Raw genomic sequence first — 24,832 nt, forward strand, 5'->3', positions numbered from 1 at the left:
AAAAATTAAAAAAATAAATCGGGTTAGCTGTTTGCTAACTTTTCATGCAGCTCCTGGTTCCAACGGACAGGAGTTGCCTGCGTCGTCCAAAGCTACGTAGGGCCCACAGCTATCCGAGTGAAATCTGCCTGTTCATCAGTTTTTCGAGCTCATGTGAGGAGATAATCGGAAAAATAAGATAGATCTAAAACTCAAGTGGACCACACTAAGAGGAAACTCCGGGGATCTAACGCATACCATCAAAACATTCATGGGGCCACGAAAGTTTATGATGAGGTTAATATTTGTTTTTTCAGTTCATCCCAATTAGAATGACCTTGTGAACAGTTTGGATGGCATATATATAAACATCATGGTGGTCACCGGGACAATTTCAATGCTGGGCAATTTAATCCTCACTTTTTTCCTGTAGGGTGGTCCAAATAAGTTTTGGATCTGTCTATTTTTTGGAACATGTCCTAACATGAGCAGAAGAAACTGATGGACTGGGTGGATTTCACAAAGACATTTCGGTGGGCCCCATTTCGCTTCCCACCATAGGGACTTTGGAGAGGGTGGGGGCGCACGCAACTCACGTCCGGTTCCCACTAACTTCCCCTGAGTGTTAAGACATCCGTACCATCGAAACTGTATGGCCATCGTGAACATTAGCTGGCCTCAAATCAGGCAGAACATGAGGTGGACCATAGATTTGAATTCAACGAAAAAACCGAAGGTCTGACTCAGCACAGAGGTGTGGCCATGTATATTTGGAAGTGAAAGATGAGACTTACATTTGTAGACTTTGTTTTTTCAAACGAGACTTACATTTTTTTTTTTCCATTTTTTGGCCGTCCACTAAATATCCATCAATCTAAAAGTATTTTTTTTGTTCATGATAGATCTCAATTGGTTCTTATAATTTTGACGGTTTATCTGGAATTATTTGCATGCCATGTATGTAATTTCTCAATAATTTTTAAATATACGCATGTCTTCCATCATAATTTGCTAGTACCAAAGTTTTTTTTTTTTTTTTTTCTATTAGCTTGTTAGTACACCCACTGTCAGTTCAGACTTCACTCTTAGCCACCCCCACTAGGAATCGATAGCAAGACCTCAGTGTTGAAACCAGGCATCTTTCACTCACTCAAACACTTGAGATATGGAACAGGGTGTGCTAGTATCAAGTTTCTCTCAAACTAGTGCCAAAGCAACTCGCACCACAATTGAAGCGTGGCAAACACGTGTGCATGTGTAAGATCTGAAACACTTATCAAGTGGGTCCATTAATCACGAACATGCCTAGCCAAAAATCGAGATGGTCGACCCATGTGAGAGAATACGGTAAGAAAGGATCCCTGACTTTTGGCCAGGGAATGGACGCTACAGTACCCACTGAACCATCCAATATCATTCATATCCTCTCTCTCTCTCTCTCTCTCTCTCTCGTTCTATCGGCCTATCAGCCTAGAATAGATAAATGATTCAACCTAATAACGTTGAAAATTTTCATTTTAAGCTAACTTAACAGTGTGAGGTCCACTGGCTGTTAAGTTGGGGTGGCCCCACAGCTGATCTGTATAAGGTGGTGATTCTGTCGCATATAAACCATCCAATCAAGATCTTAAAGCTTTCAATAATCACTTCCTTACACTGTAATTCAGTGTATGTTTTTGCATCGAATTGTTCCTCAAACGAATATGATTCTGTTATGATGTGGTGTGGACTGATAGAACCCCATTCAAGCGGAGTTGCAAACGAATCATATCCTAACCCCACGAGAGTGGGCCATTCACCGCACTCCTTTTGTGTGTTACATACATGTGATTTGATACTGATTTCTCATCAAATTGCTATTCTTTCAAGGAGATTACGATGCGGTAGGTGTGACGCAAGGTTAGAGGAGATTCTTGTAACCCTATCTAGGTGCACATGTCATGTGCAAGGCCTACTTTTAAAAAGGAGGATAAGATCATATCATGTTTCTCTTTTTCACTATAAGTATATATCTTACAAGCATATATAACATTTTTTTATTGGGCTATATTAAAGATTTTAGAGCCATCTCTAACCATCTCTCCACAGTACACATGACAAGGTTATATACCTATTAGTTCCACCCGTGTACTAGCACCAGGATAGATGGCTCATTTTTATAAAATAAAAGGCATGAGGTAATCTCATCCATTGCCTTTTTCTACAGTATGGTCTTTCGCATGTTTGACCACTGTCATCTTAATCATTACTGATCCAATGAATAAGATAGTATAATAGTTGTGATTTTTGAGACCTTATCAATATTGCTACAGCCCTACATATATATGGGTAGACCTAATTTACACACCACCTTGCCACATGTACCGTTCATCTCTCTCTCTCTCTCTCTCTCTCTCTCTCTCTCTCTTGTAAATGTACTTTATATGTATACATACATACATATATATATATAAAAGATATATAAGGAAAACTTTTCATTGATAAGGCAACATATACAGAAATCCTATTCGAGTGGGGGAGAGGCCAAAGCCAAGCCCGCCTATCATATCCTATACAGAGGAATGACCGGAGAACTCCCTGATGGAGCCTAAACCTACTTTATCCAGAAGAGCGCGGCCCTTAACGATGCGGGGAAGGGAGGAGAAATCATGGAACAAACTGTTGGCTTGCGATCTGCTCCCTTCTTTAGCCAAGCCATCCGCTGGGCCATTGGCTTCACGCAAGGCATGAACAATCCAAAATGAACCCCGAGCGTTAAGCATTTGGATCCTCGTCAGCCAATAGGACCACTTCTAGGAGGCAGATGAGTTCTTCTTCAAACAGTTCACCACCCAACTGAAATCAGATTCAATAAGGACTCTCAAGATACCTTGGGATAAACAATGCTTCATACCATCATGAACCACCCGAAGCTCAGCCGTAATATTGTTGGAGGAGACCCCGTATCCACTGACAAATGCAAAAATCAGATTGCCTAGATGGTCTCTACAAATGCCCCCACCGCCCGCGGGGCCTGGACTAGAGAGGGTTGAACTGTCGACGTTCAATTTGCGCCAACCAACACGGGGTCTGATCCATTTAACTATAGAGAAATTGCGAGCTGGACAGGAGGAACTGATGTAAGAGGGGGCTGGCTGAGCAGCGGGAAACCGAGGTAGGTGCTGCAAGGCTCTAAACAAACGAGGGAAGAGAGAGTTCAGCTACCATCTAATTTTAGAGAACACGCCTGAAGCTGAGAAAGTCATATCATTGAACCTCGCGGCATTCCGAGCCTTCCACACCTACTACAGAATGATGGCAAGGGCAAGTTGAAAGCCCACCGGGCTCCTATTAAACGGCAAGGGGCGATGCCACCACCAATGGAGGCGAGCTAGGATCAAGGACTGGTAGAATAGAGATACCCCAAAGAAAGCTGCTAACAGCTTCCAAATAGAATCTGCCAGAGAACTAGCCATAAATAAGTGAGAGAGATTCAGCTTGAGGGATAACATCGGATACGACCCCATAGCGGTTGCATTTGGATGCTAAATGAATCCTCTTTCTCTGAATGTGAGTATCGACGGGCAGAGCTCCCTATATCAGTCTCCACATAAAAACAGAAATTTTGAAAGGAATCTTAGGATGCCACACTCTCTTGGCCTAAGAAGCTCGCTGACCACCAACTTTAGCTATGGACCAGGCCGAGCGGACCGTGAACTTACTAGAGGGATCAAGAGGTCAGAGAATACTGTCATCTGCGTCTGAGGTGCAGAAACCACCTTGATCGATAATAGTATGTAACCAGGTCAGCAAGGGCGCTGCTGCATCCTGTTTAAGGTCGTCGCCGTCAAGGAAATCAGCCACTCTGAGGTCTTTGGAAGAGGGCGAAATGATGAGCGAGGGTTGAGCAATCAGGGGGCCCAAACCGGTCCAATTGCAATTCCACATGTTGCAGGTGCCTCAACCCACAGCCCATTGGGCGTGGCTATCCAAAATGGGGAAGAGGGTCAGCAAGGCTTTCCAGATTGGAGAGACGCCCGACGAGAATCTACTATGGAGGTGACCAGCCGCATCTGGCAGGTATTTGGAGTGAATAAACTCACCCCAAAGGCTGTCAACCTTCCCATATTTGCCCCCCCCCCCCCCATTTTTAGTTGAAGGGCCTTCAATACATCCTTCAACTTACAGACACTGAGGCCTCCTTCTTCTTTTGGTAAAGCAAGGGCACTTCACTTTTTCCAGTGAAGACGATGCTTCCCATCCCACCAACCCCAGAAAAATTAGCAAATAAGGATTCCTTATCCTTTAGGACTTTCTTAGGCACTACCATAGCTGTAATGGAGTGGATTAGGATTCTGCTAAGAACAAAGGAGATAAGGGAGAGCCTACCCGCCTGCGAAAGAATTTTGGCTTTCTAACCTTGGACCTTGTCAACCATCTTTTCAATTAGTGGGGAGAAAAAGCTGCATCTGATTTTTCCTTTAATAATAGGGACCTCGAGTAAGAGAAACCTCCCGCGACTCTATTGATCCCAAGAGTAGCTTCGATGCCCCTAATCCTAACTCTAAATAGCTTATTGGAGAAAAAGAAAGCACTCTTTGTCAAGTTGACTCTGACCCGACATCAACTGGTAGGAAGAGATGAAATTTTTTACCACTTGGAGAGATTTTGTCACGCCCCAAATTCAGAAACCGAGCTCACAAAATTCTCGATCACCGAATTAGGCACCGACGGCCTCCATAGTATCCCATTCTCGCTCCCAACACCTATATGCCAGGTTCCTATCCTGAGATCCAGAAGGAGGATTTATAACATGAATTTGTTCCATCATAAGTATAACCATAACATAACCCACGAACAATAACCACAAGAACACTATCACAAAATCTATTATGATAAAAAAACTTTAAGGTACAATGAGCATAATGGGAAATACAATAACTGAATCAGAAGCTCCAGAAGTCCGCTGCATACTCCAATCTCAATGCTGCTGCGGCGTCCTAGCGTCACCTGCACGCATCAATTGTGCATAAGCTTATAGAAAGCTTAAAGGGTGGTGAGAGTGTGTACGCAATATAAGCGTACTTAGAATGTAATATCAAAGTAATGCGGATTCATGCTGATAAGTCCATGAATACTAACAGTCGTACCAAGGCTATGCGATGTAAGGCATGAATGCTATCAGCTATACCAAGGCCATGCGATGTAAGACATGAATGCTATCGGCCCTATCGAGGCCATGATGTCGACCATACCAAGGTCATGCAACGCGAGATGCAACTGAAGCATATCAATCCTCATCTGAATCCACATATTAATGCAGCTCATCACTAGAGCATATATATCAGTACAGTTTTTACTCTGGATAATCACAAGGGTTTAGTACACTCTAAATGACACTTCCTCTTTTCCAAGCGCGCAGTCCAAGTGAGCGCAAGAAACCTCACTATCCGCCTAGCCAATAGCCTGTCAATACCTATCCGGCACGTCGATAGTGGACCCATTTACGAGCTGATCATACTCAGCCTAGCAATGCCCCCTACTCTCGGGCGGGTAAGGCCACGCCCCCTTCCAACCGACCACGAGATAGTGGGAGACCCGACCTCCTGGTATTCAGCACTTGGGCGCTCATTTATCTACTTAGTGTAGATGTTGGGGCATCCTCTGGTATCTAGAGGGTTTAGAGACTTTCACCCAGGGATATCTATAACACCCCATATAAAGAAGAATTTTTGATATCCCATCTGGCCATCCACGATATACCTGTGGAGGCTACGGCCCTGATGTCGCTAGGGCGTACGGTGGTTATATCACAAAATGCGAGATGCATGAGTTAAACAATTCAGTCATGCATCAACCCTACGCGTACCGCGAGCTTATGTGGGACAACTTCGCCTATCAGGGAGCCCCATAACAACCTGCCCAATGACATATGCAATGGTCAATCACATCTCATATCAAGCATGCAGATGATGCGTATGGGCATGTGTCATGATATTATGCTATCATGTACTTACAATCGGTATCGATAATCGGCCTAACAAAGGGCCTAAGGGAATGTCACAATGTGGATATTTAACCATCATTGCCCCTCAATATGGACATTTAACCAACATTGCTCCCAAGGAGTGGCCCACATAAAGCTAAACGTATAGTGGGCCCATGGCCTCACACAAGGGCCTAATATACATCATCATGGGCCTCACTCAAGGGCTTAATACACATCACGATGGGCCTCACTCATGGGCCACATATGCATCACATTGGTCATCACTCATGGGCCTCATATACATCACATCGGGTCTCATCATATGAGCCTTACATACATCAAATGAGCCACAATACACGGGCCTCATATACATCAAATGGGCCGCAATATATGGGTCACATATACATCATATCGGGCCTCATCATATGGGCCTCACATACATCAAATGGGCCACAATACACAGGCCTCATATACATTAAATGGGCCGCAATATATGGGCCACATATATATCACATCGGGCCTCATCACATAGACCTCTCATATGGGCCTCATACACATCAAATTGGGCCTCCCATATGGGCCTCATACACATCAAGTTGGGCCTCACATATGGGCAATTTGGATCAAACATGAACATTATGGTTGGCCTCGCAGCAAACAAATGGACAACGAGGTTGAAACGCATACATCATACGGTGGGACCCATCGTCCCAACATTGGACGGTGTGGATAGAGGATTCATACATCAAGGCGGGCCGCATAAGTGGCCGGCATAGATGAAATACTTACAACATGGTGGGCCCTGCGATTACACAACTGGTGGGCCCTACGGGGTATGGTTTTCAGCGGTGGACGTTTAACCACCACTATTCCTATGGCGCGGTCCACTTGGGATTTGGATATAACTCTCAATGGGGCCCACGGCCCTTACACTATCTGGAAAAAGGATGGGCAGCACGTATAACACATACCTCATAATGGGCCTGCATAAGGCAGCCCACGGTCCATAAAATGGATGGACAGTGTACATAAAACAGTCCACGGTCTGTAAAATGGGTTTACTACATTCATACTAGGCCCACACCATAAAGTGGGCCCGGAAGAGGCCGCTGGAGAGTGCAAGGGCCCCACACATCGCTAGTGGGCCCCACTACAATGGACAGGTGGGCCTCACATATTACCAATGGGCCCTCACTAGCTGATGACTAGTGTGGATTCAATATATACAGCAAGCTGGTGGGCCATTGCTGGTTGGTCAGCCCACCAACATCCCAGCCCTGCTGGGGTCAGCAGATGGACGGACTGGATGAAATACAAATATATAAGGTGGGCCTCACTGTGGACGGTCCACCAGGAGGGTGGACCCTGTCCAGGTGGGCCTCAAAACGAATGGATGGAGTGGATTAAACGTAACATCGCAGCAGGCCCTGCAGATTTGCTGGATACACGGTCCAACTACTGGGTCTACTTGAATCTGGGCCGGCCCCATAGGCTACATGGGTGCAAAACATCCATTATGGTAGGCCCCACTTGGGCACGAGCCACCCAAGAGGTGGGCCAACCCAATACGTCCACCCTAATTGCTAGACGGGACAACTAAAACAAATACATCAAGATGGCCAGCAGCAGACCCCTGCCTACTGGCCCATCTTGGATCATGCCCCGAAATGATCTCTCCCAATGGACGGCGTAGATATACTCCTCATGCATCAAGGAAGGGTCCACGTGGTGAACAGCGTAGATATACAACACAAACATCATAGCCGGTCCCAACTGCGCTAGACGGCTAGGATAAAACACAAGCAACATGGTGCGTCCAGCACCGTCCCAAATTAGACAGTGTGGACAGCACACACGTGGCACATCTGGCTCACCGTCCCAAAAGATGGACGGCTGGATGAAGCAATACATCTGGTGGGTCCAAAATAGATGGACGACATGGCTGGAGAAACACATACATCATAGTGGCCCACAGAACTTGATGACATCACTACAGCAGCTAGAGGTGGGCATTTTTGACCCGATCCGGTGGATCCGACCTGATCAGACCCGATCTGACCCGTTCCGAACCGAACCGACGGCCTAGATCGGGTAGGATCGGGTAAGATCATTTAAATCCGACTAGTTTTCGGATCGAAATCGGATAGTGGTTAATCCGGACCGTTTCGATCCGAAAACCCGATCCGAATAGATTCGGACCGTTCCGATCTGGCCAGATTCGGAGTAAAAATCAATATTTTTACTTTTACTTATGGTGTAGTCCCCTTAAGCTTTGAATATTTATCAATTTTGGGTTCAACAGCTAAAATAATCTAAAAAAACAAATGGACGGCGTGGATACACCACATGCATTCACGGTGGGCCCCAACAGAGTTCACTCACATATGAGAATGAGTTACCTGCCCACCACGTCAACAGGCGGGCAACAGCTGGATACTGTGTATTACTTGCTTTACACGTAAACACGGTAGGTTGTGAGAGTATGTATTAAAGTGGCTTAAGCAAGTTACTTAGGCCCCACCATGATGTATGTTTTGTATCCAACCTTCCATCCATTTGGAGAGATCATTTCAGGGCAATATCCAAAGAATGAATGAAATCCAAAGCTCCAGTGGACCCCAGCATAGAAAGTTCTATGGACAGTGACGCCCACCATTAAAAACTTTTAAAGGCTACAAAAGTTTTAGATCAACCTGGTATTTGTGTTTTCTCTTATTTCTTTATTTTTCAACTTTTGAACAGGTTAGATTTCAAATAAACATTACGATGGGCCTTAGGATAGTTTCAACGGTGGGAATCATTCTCCCCACTTTTTTCTGTGATGTGGTCTACTACAGATTTTTATCTACATCATTATTTGGCTCATGCCCTAAAATGATATCTCAAAATTGATGGACGGTGTGGATATAACACATACAGTGTAGTGGGGCCCACAGAACTTGGTGACGTTACTTCAGTAGCCTGCCCGATGGGACAACACATGCAGCAAGCGTTGATACAAATTTTTTATAGTCATGTGGGGCCCACCTTGATGTATATATGTTATCTAAGCCGTTCATCTATTTTGACATATCAATTTAGATGTTGAACAAAAAATTATGATACATTGAAGATTAAAGTCGACCACACCATATGAAATGATCCGAATAGTGTCCAACCTGATCCGACTCGGTTTCCCTCACTGAGTCAGACTCGGATCGGGTCAAATACATGAAGCATCGGATCTGTCCGAGTCAAGTGATCTGGACTCGGTCTCGGATCGGATCAATTTCGAGTCAGCCTATTAGAATTTTAGATCTGACCGGGTTAGGCCGAATCCGGTCCGACCTGGACCGATGCTCGGCTCTAACAGCAGCTATATAGCTGGGTGAGGTACCAATCAATCAACTGCCAGGTGGGTCCACATGTGTGGGACCCACCAGCTTTGGATGGACGGTTTGGATAACAAAAAAACATACCTCGTGATTGGCCCGCAGACCTTGCTGACATCAAACATCAGCTACATAGCTGGTGTTAGTGTACACCACCCAATCGTCTTCCACAACAGGTGGGTCCCATGTGGGGCCCACCATAATATTATAATATTATTTAATATATGTGTGTATATATATATATAATATTATATATATATTTATTATTATTATTATTATTTAGTGTTGTTTAAACATCCAGGCCCTGGACGTCTGTTAACGGACAGCCTGGATAAAGCATGTACAGCTAGCCCCACAACACTAAATGGTATAGATACAGGATATATACATCAAGGTGGGCCCCACCCCCACACGTGTTACACGTGTGGGGTGGGCCCAAGGCTGTCAAAAGGGAGAACGGTATGGATTTAACTCATATCTCATGATCTGTCCCACCGTCCAGAGTTCTGGACGGTGTGCATCTGCAGCACATACATCATGGTAGTCCCCATGTGGGACCCATGGACGGACAGCATGGTTGAAACACATATATCAGAGGTGGGTCCACACGTGTGGCCCACCTCATCTTAGAATAAAGCTGATATTTGTTTTCCCTTTCATACGGTCTAGCAACAGTTGCTACTGGACACATATGCCTGAACGGTCAGGATCAAGTGGGCCTGTAATCTGGACAAAATGGATGGACATGTGGATGTGGAACACACATCATGGTGCGTCCAGCACACACACATCAAGGTGGGTCCACGTGGTGGCCCACCGGAGTTTGGATCGAACTGATATTTGTGTTTTTCCTTCATCCAAGCCTGTCCAAACGAACTGGCAGTAAGGTGGGTCCCGCAATCGAATGGTCTGGATCATCATACGTGTATCATTAGGTGGGTCATACATCAAGAGAGAGAGAGAGACAAGCGATGGAGGAGTCCCGCCACTATGGGCCCCTCTAACATATCCATCAATACTTACATCAATATGGGTCCCAAATCATGTGAGCCCTAAATCAAAATCACTATCTAGTGCTATGAATACCCACCGATTTCGCTTCTTCTACGCTCCTTAGACTCCTTAGCTCCTAGGCTTTCCCTTTGATGGTGGAAGATGAAGATTAAAGGGTGGAGATGGGAGATTAGGGGGTAGGAAGTGGGCCACACCTAGCTTCTCCTCCCTTGAAATGCTTAGACGTTTCTCTCATTTGAGTTGCTTGGAAAAAATGGTAGAAAGAATGAGAGAGAAAGGAGAAGTAAGGAGAGAGGGATGGGTGATGGATGGAGTGATGGGTAACGGGTGGTATGGATTGTGTAAGAAAGAGTTGACTTGGGGAATGGCTTGTGTACTTGGGGATGGGATAGAGTGATGGGTTGTACTTTAATTGATTGATGTGATAGGTTGTAAAGATTCTCTTGAGATCGCAACGCGCAGCATTTTCTCAAAATATACACGGGCCCACAACTCATGGCCTAGGGTATCGCATCGGCGCGCGAGATACTGTGACAACGCGGTCGCAAGGGTACAAGTTTCGAGTCGAGTCGACTCAAATATACGGGATGCAGTTTAGGGTCGCGCGCAAATGCCGATTACAAGTCGTAGTCGCCGAAATTCGACCAGGAGGATCGCAGAAGTTTAAGGAACGACACGCAATAGGATACGGGCCTTACAGATTTCTTTGAACCGTTGAGGAACAAAACGGTATCATCAGCGTACAGCAGATGAGAGACTAACTTGCAGCCTTGTTTAAGCTTAAACAGGAAGCATAAGCCATCGAAAAACAAACAAGAGAGACCCTTGCTGAAAACTTTTGAGGCAAGGATGAATAGACTAGGAGAGAAGGGGTTGGCTTGTCTCAAACCTCTAGATGACTTGAAGAAATTGCAACTAGCTCCGTTAATTGGGACAGAGAACCAGTTAATATTCCAACAGGATTCGACCAATCTGACCCAACTGGATGCAAAGCCAAATTTTAGCAGAACCTATTTCAGAAAGTTCCATTCAACCTTGTCATAAGTCTTCTCCATGTCAAGCTTCAGGACAATATTCCCCCCACGGACCTTTCTATCGATATCTTTGAACACCTCTTGACCGAGAGCGATGTTTTCCGCTATGGATCGGCCCCTAACGAAAGCCCCTTGTTCTAAGGAGATCAACTTCGGAAGAATAGAACTCAATCTACTGGCTAAAATATTGGCAAAGATCTTGTAGACCACATTGTAGAGGCTTATCGACCTGTAGTCGATGAAGGATTTAGCGTCTGGCTTTTTCAGAATTAGGCAGATGAGGGTGGAAGAGAAGGCCCTGGGCGGAGTGCCACCTTGAAAAAATTTCACCGAAACTGAATGAATATCTGAGCCAACAAGGCTCCAACATCCCGCAAAAAAGACTCCCGAGAATCCATCTGAGTTGGGAGCTCCATCTATAGGATGAAGAAAAACGGTCTTTCTGACTTCGTCGGAGGGGACACTCAACAGCATGTTGTTGTCGTCTACAGAGACAAGAGGAGGAACTTGACAGCTTCATTCTGAATAGAAGGGTGATCATAAATAGCTCTTGCTTTTCCTGGATCCTCATCCTTCTAACTTTTTCCGAAGCAGATAGGTGGAAGAACTTCGTGTTCCTATCGCCTTCATTTAACCAAGAGTTGCGGGTCTTTTGCTTCAAGAAAACTTCTTCTACAAGCTCCATCTTGGCTAGGTTTAGCTTGGCCCGTGCTAAAGTTGTTGAGCTAACCGCTGGATTGGATTGGGTGCTATCTTCCAAGAGGGCCAGCTCTTACTCCGCTTTTTTGAGATTTTGAAAGACGTCACCGAAGATGTCTCTTATAAATGTACTTGACCAAATTGCACTCGGCCACACATGATATTAGATCAATTCCCATGCAACCAGTCTCTACTGTAGATTTCATAGATTTCAACTTGGACCCGGTGATATGGTTACTGTCGGACAACACTTTTGAGGTGGGCCGATTGATTCCAGGAATTTTCTGTTGTCACCTACTGCACTTGTGTGGGGGCAGAACTAGTCTTGCTCAGATCTAAAGTCTTCCAACAATCCGCAACTCAACAAGCTACATGTTTTTTAATTGACCAGTCTAATTTCTGAAGAGAAAGTAATCCTCCTTTGACTTCATTTTCTATCCCTAATAATCTCTTAAATTAACATACCATATGCGAAGGAGACACCCTTGGAGAAAAGATTTATCGTAAAAGAACCAAGGCAACTCGAAAAGGTATTTTGAGTAAAAACTGGAGAGATGAAGTATCTTTATGGACAATTTTTTTTAAATATCTATTTGTTAGCGTTGCTGTAAACCACCTACTTTTTCTCAGCAGCTAGTGTATTGACTTTATAGCTTTTGTGATACAAGCCTACAACAAGGTTTTCATAAATCCTACGTACGCCTACACACCTTGGCATAGAAACCTCACCTTACTTTTGGGGCACATGCTCTTTTGCCAACATGGTTTCCTTAGGACACGTACATATGTCTATCTGTATGGTTATATGTACAGCTATACATAGGCCCAATAAATTATCTTTAGTTCTACATGCACATGCTTATACCACGTCCATTGGAACTCATGATCCCATATTGAAACGCAGTGTGTCTATCACTGAGCCATGGAAGTAGACCCATATAACTCAAGCCAACAATTTTCTAATAGCACATCTATTATGAGTCGGTTAATTCATTTTTTTATTGTTTGAATTTATTTAAATTAATTTTTTCAGTAGCATATAATTTGCTTTGGAAAACAATGTCCAATATCTAATGAACTGATTGATGTACTGAATTCTTTTAAAATATTAATGTCTTTTCTAGCTTTTGGTGGGTGCCCATATTGAGATACGGAAATTTTCCGATCATCTTTCTCCCAGTCGCCAGCACGTCTCATCAGTCAAAAATCATGATTCCCACGCAAGTCGTCTATTTCGGTTCGGCCTACTTGCATCATGACAAGTTTGTGATTTGGTAGCGATTATCTTTACTTTTCCTCCATATGAGATTAGATAACCTAAAGACTTCGTATTATTAACTTACATAGTTTTACCATGTTTTACACATTCTACATTAATGCACTAGATCAGACCCCTAACCTAGCACAACGGCTCTTAGTTCTCAACAGCTAGGCCATGATGGTTGGCCTTCCCTACCATCAAGTCCTAATTACAAACACTATCAAGGACAAGTTTTAGGGGCTGTTTGATTTTCTAACTCAAGCAAATCAAAGTAAATATGTTTAAATAGTAATTATGACTAATTTCACCTGTTTGAAATATGTGAGGAATTATGTCTCAAAAGCCGATTCACAAAAACTATGTTATTCACACCATCTAACTTTTTTAACAGCACATTTTAGGATGAGTCCAAAAATGAGGCAAATCCCAAGGTTGAGTGGGCCACACCTTAAGAAATAGTAATTTTAAAGATGCCAATGGTTGAAAGTTATTTTTTCCCTAGAGCCCACATTGATGTTTATTTGTCATCCAACATGTTCGTTAGGTCACGGTTGTTCCATGGATAGAGGGAAAACAAAATTATCAGCTTGATCCAAAACTTCCAGGGACGGCAAAAAGCTTTCAATGGTAGGAGCTCAATCCACATTGTTTCCTACAATGTGGTCCACTTGAGCTTTAGATGCCTCATTTTCTGGCTCATATGCTAAAATGAGCTGGCTAAAGGGATGAGCAGTGTGGATAAGACACATATCATGGTGGAGCCCACAGATGTAATGAGTTTTTCCTCAGGGACGTGAGAGTGCTATAAATGAAGGCCGCGGTTAATGTCACCTAAAAAATGCAGCTGACTAAATAATTATTATTTATTTACCTTAAATTACTACTGCAATTGGGAAATCAAACATCCCCTAATATAAAATAAGGGTTAAGACAATCCAATGGTTGTCACATTCTTACGATGAATTCCATGTGAGCCCATTAGAACCTATGGGCGGCAATATGATAAGCAAGAAAATTCCAATTTTCGTGAGCATAACCATTGCTATGAAAAGCATTAATGTAAAAAAAATGGTATTCATTATTTTATAAGAAAAGCATGACATAGACCCCACTTGAATGGCCCTTTCTTTACCTATGTGGGAGACAAGACAACAACAGCTTTGACATTGCTTGATATTAATCTTATATTACATACAACTGTTCTCGTGCAACGCTGTAGGTGAACTTTCACATACAATGTTTTCTTTTGGGTGGGCCTGTTACTTGTGCACAATATCTGAGCCGTTCAAAAGTTTGGATGCATTATAAAGATCAGGTAGAGGTAATTCAGATTTAAACCACTGATTCGATTGGCCACGTCCGTACATTAAGTCGGACCATTGGTTTTGGGTTGGTTTTTGTCCTGCTAAATGAGTGGACCATCGTGTTTTACGTCCCTAGAGTGATCTTTATGGTTGGGTCCACCTTTTCAATGGGTCGGATGTACAACAGAACTGACACAATTGTAGAAAAGAAATCATTGTGTATGAATGCTCAGGTACGACTTAGTACCTGACATATGGACCATTAGTCGCCCATTGATCGAGGGGGTCCACTATAAGCATTTTCTTTCCAAAAGTAGTGAACTCTTATCAGGTGGGCCATACGTGTCCACCCACGTGTGCACCATCTTTGAATTCATTGCAGGGGAATGATTTCATGGTAATGTTTTCATGGATAACATCTTACCCATCCGTTAGATGTGCCCTGTTAATGATTTAATGGTAATGTTTTCGTCGATGACATCTGACCCATCCATTAGATGTGCCCTGTCTCGTTTTGCAATGAACCCAAAATTCTGTCTATTCCAAAACTTAGTGGGCCACATGATACCCACCATTGTTCGCATATGGGCCCACTCTGATGTGTATTTGTCATCCAAGCAATATATATGATATATCTGGGGCAGATGTATCATATGCATGGGTTGAATAGCATATATAAAGCACGGTGACCCCATTTCCACTAAGGATGAGCATTCCCCCTCAACTGTTTCCTGTCGTGTGGTCCACCTAAGTTATGGATTGACGTAATTTTTTGTCCCATACACAAAAGAGGGAAGGCGTTTCTGATGGTCGGATTGGATGCCATCAACACACCACGAAAAAGTTCGCACCGAAATTTTGGTGCAAATGTTACCCAGGCATCATTTCCCTTCGTTATAACCGTCCATCTTAATCACACATGTTCGACTCGCGCCGATTAGCAGACAACCTGATTTGGTAGAGGCGTTTATGTCCCACACGACAAACAGCCAGATCTTCCACGCGTGTACAATGTTCGTTAGTGTCCCACACGTGTACATAGCCTGCGCAGGAATTACACGGCGCGGATTCAGTATCCAAATCGCTACTGAAGTGACGTCACCAAGATCTGTGGGCCCCACTATGATGCATGTGTTATATCCATACCGTCCATACATTTGGAGAGATCGTTTTATGGCATGATAAAAATAATGAGATAGATATAAAGTTCAAGTAGACCCCACCATAGAAAACAGTGGGTACAGTGACATCCACCGTTCAAAACTTCTAAGGGGCCACAGAAGTTTCCGATCAAGCTTAAACTTTTGTTTTCACTTCATCTATCTCTATGTTAATTTATGAATAGGTTGGATCTTAAAAATACGTCATGGTAGGCCCTATAAATGTTTCAACGGTGGGCGTAACTGATCCCACGGTTTTCTGTGGTATGTCCACTTGAACTTTAGATCTATCTCATTCTTTTTCTAATGATATAAAACGATCTCAAAAAATGGTTGGACGGTATGGATACAACACACGCATCATGGTGGGGTCCACAGAGGTTGGTGACATCACTTGAGTAGCGATTTGGTCCGCGCCCGAATTACACTCCATTCTTCCCCTCTCCTTCACGGGTGTCTTTGGAAAGTAAAAGCCTCGTTCCAAACAGCATTTACCCCGCTTTAGGTGTCAAGATATCTTACATTTTATTTTTTATTTTTTGGGTTTGATTGGACATGACAACCCCGCGTGCATTTTCATTTGTCCAAAAAAGACAAAAAAATCTCGATACTCTGGTAGATTGTGATGGTTGATACTCATTCACTAAAAAAATGTACATATGGCATGTAATTGGCACAAAATCCATACCGTTCAAATAGTGGCCACTAGTTTAGATCCATCATAAGCCAAAATTCACACTGATTCAGTATTCTAAATAGACGATGGCCTTGATAGAAAATAGTCAACTGTACAAATTAAACAAATAAACATCCACTGATCAGATTACAGAACCATTTATTCTATTTGATTTTGAGGTTATGATCTATCCATGGTTGGTCCCACAAGTCGGACGGTTTAAATTGATTTAATGTCTGCCATTTGTACAATTTTTGAGTCACTGTGTATCAGCCGTTGGTATCAAGCAACTTCTCTTTTTGTGAACCGCCCAAAAAGTTCTAAGTTTCATAAAATGTGGTCTGGTCGGGCATCATTAGAGGGGAGAAAAGATACAAACATCCCACCTATGCCTAAGTGGAAGGAAGCTACTTCTTTTTATTTTCCTTCATATCTGAAAATCATGGAAATGTACTTTAAAGTGAAGGGCTGAGATTTCTTGAGGATGCTTTGGTCGGCCATTATCTAGGATTGAAAAAGAATGCATTCTTTTGTGATTGAATATCTGTGTTTGATCATTTAAAGGCGAACATTAGGTGGTAAAAATACAAACGTGGGATGAACAGGAATGGGATGATGTTCATGGCCCAGCATCTGAATGGTGGTGATTCATCTACCGTAGAAGTAGCATGCATGGATGTCAATCAAGGCCATTCAAGTCATAGGGACTTATCGATGGAGTATGGCCCGCGATGCCCACCGATTGAATGATCCTAAAAAATCGAACGACTAGTGAAGATTAAACTGGTAAGAATTCATAGTCTAAGGGAAAGATCGGATGGTCAAGATCATCCATCAAGTGTGATTATTGAGGCCAGTGGTTTGGATGGTCCAGATCGAGGCATAAGTATGCCCATGTAGATGGTGCATGAGTCACCACCATTTCAAAAGAAGTGGGGGACTATGATGTTGGGCTGCCACAACTTGGAAGATTATTTTATTTTATGTTTGTGAATTGGATGGTGGTAATTATTTGCAAGAGAAAAGGCGGCCCACTCATTGATCACTACACAATAATTTATTATTTATTGCTTAATTTCGTTTGGGTGAAGGGTCCTATCGTACGCATAGTGCGTAACACGCATCCCTTGCTTGTCTTCTTACATGCGTCCACCACTAGTATTGGTGGGACCGGACGGTTGAGATTGCTTTGTGCTTATGTTATGCATGCAGATAAGCCAAGTCGTAATGGCTGACCGGTGTTCTACATATTTTAAAATATAGGTGCACCTTAGGTCGGCTCAAACCCGAACCCAAACCTGAAAATTTTGGTTGGCTCGTGTTGGTTTGGGTTGAGATGCAGTTGGGCTCGGGCTGAAAAACCTCGACCTAAGACTGGATTGGGTTTTGGTTCCGGTTGGGGGCCTTAGGCAACCCGACCCAATTTTTAGGATATCCCTGGTAAACGGCCCAACATTACGTATGTATTTTATCCACCCCCATCCATCTATTTTCCAGATCCTTTCAAGGCATGAGTCCAAAAATGAGGCAGATCCTAAGCTCAAGTGGACCACACCATGGAAACCATGGGGATATGACACCCACCGTCAAAACCTTCCTAAGGCCCATCATGATGTTTATTTGCTATCCATATGTTCATGAGGTCATGAGGTTGCACGCACTTAGATGAAGTGAAAACACAAATATTAACTTCTACCCATAGGTGTTGAAATTCCGCTTGCGTGAGTGTGTGGGGGTGTGTGTGTGCGTGTGTAAAAAATAAAAAAATAAAAATAATAAATAAATAAAATAAAACTTGATCCAAAACTTCTACCCCAATAAACTTTCAATGGTAGGCATTTAATCGGTACTCTTATGGTCTAGCCTTGGATCTGTCTCATTTCCGGGCTCATGCCTGTATGACAAAATGGATGTACGGCATGGATAAAACACATGCATCACGGTATGTATTTATCTACATATGATAATTATATGTGAATTAAAATTTTGAAAACAACCGTCCCATTTCACCCAGCAGGTGTATTTGGACCACTCGCTATTATGCTTTTAACAATCTATTTAAATACACAAATTTGATGGTAATCCATTTAAGTGCACCAATTTGATGGTTCAGATTGCTTGTGTGCTGGAATTTTAGATATCACTCCAATGAAAATGTGCCCCACAATTAGGATGGTCCGGATATACGTGCACGGGTGCCACACATCCACACGTGAGGAGTATCAGTCAACACCATTTTGAAAGTGTAGCTCAATGTCGAATCGGATGCATTACATGAGGGTGATATGATATAAAGATTGTTATACGCGCAATGTATGGGACTGACGGGTCCAGATCAACTGAAATGTATGATTTTTGGTGCATGGTCCAACCCAACAAATTTGGCTCAACCCAAGTTCGTTTAGGGTTGATGATATGATAAAACGAGTAGGGCGCAGGTTCAGTTATCAAGTGGTGTTGAGTCCGGCCATAATATTGGTTGACTTGGAAGACAGGACGTCCCTCAATTCAGGCTAACCCACCCAGATTCATAGCTCTAACGTGGAGTGTGTGTACTGACATGGCTGTGTACTAACAAGCTAATCCAAAAAAAAAAAAAAAAAAGCTAACCCAGCCAAAATTGCAGCCTTGGCTTAAAATTGTAACTGATCATGAGAAAAATCTTTTGAATCTGAGCCTAATAAATTATCAGGATGAGGTTTTATCCTAAGCTGATAAGGTGCAGAATTTGAAAGATATAATAAGTGACTTTTCTAACTTATATATATATATAGAGAGAGAGAGAGAGAGAGAGAGAGGCAGGCTACGAGCTTAACTACTTTAAGTGCAGATCCTGGTAGGGGAGTCATCTCCCTAGTTAATCAAATCGCTAGAGTCAGGACAAAAAATTCGGAGAGATTTCGGTCCCAAACCAAGAAATGAATGATTGTGTACGATCCTAACTAAGGATCACGTCAACTAAGGTAGTCTTGTAAATATTTTAATATAGATTTTCATATTTAATATAGATTTTCATATAAATAAGGACCATTTAGTGAATTGAGCGGATCCCACAAGAATATGCAAGTCTTAAAATTACTTAAAGACCCTATAAATATATCGAGCGGATCCTATAAGAATACGCAAGTCTTGAAATTACTTAAAAACTCTATAAGTACACCCACTGTAATTGAATGAAGATAAGTGAACAAACTTAAGTTCAAGCTTTTAATTTGAGTATGCTGACGATGCATCGGATGATCTGTAGCCGTCTTTGGCTTCCCCATTGTCCACATCTTTCTATTTCTGTGTAGGTTTATCGATGAGCTCGCCTCTATGATTAATTATATCTATTGGACAAGATTTTGATAATAGTAATTTATATTTGAAAATATATAAATATAAACATTGTGGAGTCTCGCTGAGCTGTGGTAAGTTTTGTTGAATTTTGACCGAGTTGTGAGTTTTTTGAGTTTTTAAACCATGATCATGTGTATGAGCGCCGAAAGTACAGTGAATAGAGCAAATGTAGCTTATATTCGGTGTATATGCATTGATCTAGACCGTCAATTCACTTGTTGGATGAACCATATAATAGTTATCAAGTTGTAAGATGTTCCCAACCTCCAATCGGCAACCCACTAATGTAATTGTCAGTAAAACTGTGGAAGAGATTCTAGAAAGAACTCTAATGGTGAGTTTAGTATTTTTGGGGATGTGGCCCATTGATTAGATGGTCGTGATCGATGGGAATGTTAGTTTTCATCAACTTTATTCTCGTGCTATCCGTGTGAGCTGAGAAGTTTTCATCAGGAAAGCCCTTAAAGTGGGTTGGCCCACAAACCAAACTTCCATTGACCTTAACCTGATGGGCTAGACTCATCCAATCCTTTTGTCAAAGAAAGTTCGTGTCCCTTATCCTAAAACAAGGTACATTTCACACATGTACGAAATTCTGACCGCTAATCAGGTCGTCCATCATCTATGGGCCAAAACCCAAAAATTACACTGATTGGATTTGTCCTTATTACTACACATGAAGGCTCTTGCTGGTTGAGTGAGCATAGTATAAGCCAACCCTTTTTTAAAAAATCTATACCACTCAGTAAAATAAAAATTCAAATGCGGCCCATCTGTTGGATGTTATACATATAACACATGGCTTCACAATTTTTGACTTGGAGAAAAATAATAGATGATGACATTTTGATAATTTCCTTCCTCAGAAGGCATTTTTTAAAAATGTACTATTGTTCAGGCATCTTTTTAAAAAATGTGAATTCCTAAGGAATTTTTCAGTAAATTCTTTGGAATTTTCACTTTACCAAAAAGTGATCCTGTGAACAAAATTCCAGTGCTTTTTAAAAGATAAATTACAAAAATGCCTTTGATTATTTTTATTTTTATTTTTATCTTTGATGGCCCGTGTAGTATTTCTGTGACAAAGAACCTGTCCAACATATACACATATCATAATGATCAAAAGAACAAAAAAAAAATTCCCTATCAAATCATCAAATGGACTATATGCGAATTTGGACATCTTTTGATTGGTGTACATGGTTTATCATGGTGTGGTCCACCTTGCAATTGGATCATCCAAATCTTTGGCTCATCTCATCATAACGGTGAGTTGCATTTGTTGGATGGTTGATGGCATACACATACCCATGTGAGTCCCACAATTTCCGACTTTACCACTTTTTAAAGAGAAAAATAAAAGGGCATTTTGATCATTTTCACCCTCAAAGAGGTCCTTCCTCGGTCAAGGCATTTTTGGGTAAAAGCAAAATTACTTGAAAATTTTAATAGCTAAATTTACCAATTATGAATATTAGGAATAAATTTTAGGAAATTCTTAAGAAATCTGCATTTTACCAAAGAATATCCATATGAAACAAGTTATATGGAATGCTTTTCTAGAGGAGAAAGTACTAAAATCCCCCTCTTCAAGGTTTTTTTTAACTTCACAGGCAATGAAGTCAAGAATATTGTGGGCCCACATGATATATGGATAACATCCAATCCATTTAGCATCTGAACCCCATTAAGTTGTTCACACCAACTAAAAATCTGGCTGATTGAATCACTAGATGTGCTACAAATGAAATTGGATGTTTTTTAGTGGTGTGTGTCACTATTTATGGTCTTGCCCATCTTATCATTAGATTCTCCAGATTTTTGTCTGTCTAGTAACCGTTGTCTGGTGCATTGATCGCGTGCCCACACAATTTCCGATGCATCACTTTTTAAAGAAGGTAAAATCTGAATTTTACAGCAAAATATTTCTGACATTTTTTTTTTGTGGTAAATTAAATTCCCTAAAATTTTAAATAGCTACACTTAAAGTATTATAAAATGTCCAATATTTGAGTGTCCCTAGTGCATAGCATTAGTATTATAGAATGTTCATATTTCAGTAGAGGTCAGGGGTTCAAATCTCCATCTCTTTGAGTCAGCTGAGTTCTCAGGTTGACCCTAGGATTCTTAGAGCCCGTGTGGATACCATTAAGTAAGTTTTTTTTTTTTTTATTTACAACAGTAGATAAATAACTTATTTGAGACAAGTAAGCTTGATTTAAGACAAATTATAAATAACTCTTTTACTTAAAGGTACTTAATTATTTCAACTTAATAAGTAGAAATCAAAATAAGCTACTTGAGGCAAAAGTAGCTTATCTTAAGTAACTTACAATCCAAATGCCTCCCTTGTTGAGTAAGGGCCAAGTCAACTCAAAATCTCTCCTAGTTAAACCATGCACAGTTGTTCCAGCGTCAAGGAATCACTTGTGCTTTAGATCTACCTTAGTTTTGGGGCTTACATGGATGCATCTAAGGGTGAGTTTGATACCATATATGCACCATGTGAGCCCTATATGTTTCTTGACATTGCCGCTATTTAGAGGGGAAAAAAAACTAGGGCTTTTGGGTTATTTCATTCCTAAAAGTACCTGGTTGCAATTTGAGTTCCTAAAGGCACTCTTTAGTAAAATTTGAGTTACTAAGGAGATTTTTTCATAGATATGACTCAATATTTATTAGGGATTTTTATTGCAAAAATCTCTTCGGTTCAGGCTTTAATTCCAATGAATTATAAAACATGTTAAGTTATTCACCTTAATTTAATAGTATAAAATCCACATGATAATTAGGCTAGTTCGAATTCAGAAATCATATCAATTATATATATGACCTGGTTATTCATCTAGTTAAATTACACAAGGGGGCCCACGTTTGATTAACATCATATTTGAACAAACCCTAAATGATCAAATAAATGAAATTCCATATATAATATATTCATTAAATTCAATTATCAAATTTTAAATTTAAAAAAAATTAAATTAAATTAAATGGCAAATGATTGATCAGGGTGACCACCATATGATTGGAACATCCGGATTCTTGAGATGCATATTTTACCTCTTCACATTGGATGAATGGTGTGAATCTAATCACACATACTCTTATGGCTCATCTCAACCTTCTATGCTAAGTGATACCACACTTTGCAAAAACCTGAGCTTTCCTTATTAAATACTTACATATCTAATTAATGTGACTTATCCGATGGTTAAATTGATCTAAAAGTTAGGGCCCTTGTATATTTTGGCCTTAATAATCGTATGATCCGTACATATCTAATATAATTCGACCTGATACACACCAATCAATCTCTAGGAAAGAAACTTCGCATAAAATTTTAATGAAAAATGATACTAATGACATTTTGATAATTTTCTTCCCTTGAAAAACATATTCCGAGAATTTTCAATTGTCCAAGCATTGTTTGAAAAAATGTGAATTCCTAAGGAAGTTTTAGGTAAATTTCTTGGAATTTTTACTTTACCAAATATTCTTCATGTGAACAAAACTCTTGTACAGTGCTTTTTAAAGGTGAAATTACAGAAATGTCTCCGATTATTTCTTAATCCTTGATAATGCATAAAGACGATTTGCAGGGCTCGTTGTATGTCTATAATATGGGACGTGTCCAACATATACACCCACCACATTTTTTCTTATGATGTTGCCCACCTTGCAATTGGATCATTAATAATGGCAAGTTGCATTTGTTGGATGTTGATGGCACGCACAAACCCATAGGGAGGAGAAAGTACTAAAATGCCCTTGTTTAGTGTTTTTTACTTTACAGGCAGTAAAATCAAGAATTTTGTGGCCCACATGGCATGTGGATAACATCCAGTCCATCTGACGTAGAAACCCCAACGTGTTGTTCACATCAACTAAAAATCTGGCGATCAAATCACCAGATGTGCTACAAATGAAGTTGGATGTTTTTTAGCCGCAGATGTTGCTCTTTATGGTCTGGCCCATCTTATCATTGGATTCTCGAATTTGTGGTCTGTCTAGTAATCATTGTCTGATGCATCCATTCGACAAGTTGGAAGTAGGACATGTACCTCGTGTGCCCCCACAATTTTCGATGCACTTTTTTCAGAGTAAAAAATCTGAATTTTACGTCCAAAGATTTTAAAATAGATACACTTAAAAAAGTGCTATAAACTGTCCAATATTTGAGTGTCCCTAGTTCATAGCATTAGTACTATAAATGTCCAATATTTGATTGTCCCTAGTGCATTACTATAAAATATCCAATATTTGGTTGTCCCTAGTGCGTAGCATTAGTACTATAAAATGTCCATATTTCAGTAGAGGTGAGGGGTTCACATATTCATCACTTTGAGCCAATTGAGTTATTGGGTTGACCCGGGGATTCTTTTTGAGAAGGAGCCGACTCACTATCAGGAGCCAGTTCTGCTCAAAATCTTCCCGTGTCGAGTGAATGAGTTTTAGACTGGGGAGTTTCATAGATTGTCGTCGCTACGGTTTCCAATTTGAAAGTGTGGCCAAATGCCCATTTGGCTTGGGCAAACATGGTCAGGTTTGGGCTTCATGTTAGGCATGTTTGGCCGGTTTTGGAGGCAAAAGGACCTGTTTGGTAGACACCTAAAATGAGTTCATATCATTTTAATTAATGGTAATTATATAGTAGAGATTGTTATTGTTGGTTCTTGAGATTATTCCTTAACTCTAACCGTTTGGACAACAAGTTACTGTCCCCTCAGCAAATAACTTCCAAATTTTCATGTGTGGGCAAAATCCAACTTGTGAATTAGGTTCTCGGCGGTATGAGGATCATCTTTGGCAAAAATCAATGGACAATACTTATGTTTTGTGATTTATCAGTGGCTAAAATTTGTTTTTATGGTATGGCCCACCTGATGAGTGGATGAGGCTGATTTTTACACCAGGGTGATCCTATTGATCGAGAAGGGTTGGATGTGGCACATACATAACAGAGTAGTCCAACCGGTTGGACATGAGGAGAAATGCTCTCACAGCTACTTTGTGAGACCTTGACA

General features: G+C 41.3%; 1 protein-coding gene across 1 annotated transcript; it reads right to left on the reverse strand.

Moving 5' to 3' along the window:
- Positions 1 to 11,342: 11,342 nt before the first annotated feature.
- LOC131223972 (uncharacterized) lies at positions 11,343 to 12,051 on the reverse strand. Its single transcript, XM_058219567.1, has 2 exons — positions 11,814 to 12,051; positions 11,343 to 11,713 (listed from the first exon to the last, which is right to left on the reverse strand). The coding sequence occupies exons 1-2, from the start codon at positions 12,049 to 12,051 to the stop codon at positions 11,343 to 11,345; spliced, it is 609 nt and encodes a 202-aa protein (XP_058075550.1).
- Positions 12,052 to 24,832: the final 12,781 nt, after the last annotated feature.

The sequence above is a fragment of the Magnolia sinica genome, chromosome 13 (genome assembly GCF_029962835.1).
Source record: "Magnolia sinica isolate HGM2019 chromosome 13, MsV1, whole genome shotgun sequence".
NCBI classification, from domain to species: domain Eukaryota; kingdom Viridiplantae; phylum Streptophyta; class Magnoliopsida; order Magnoliales; family Magnoliaceae; genus Magnolia; species Magnolia sinica.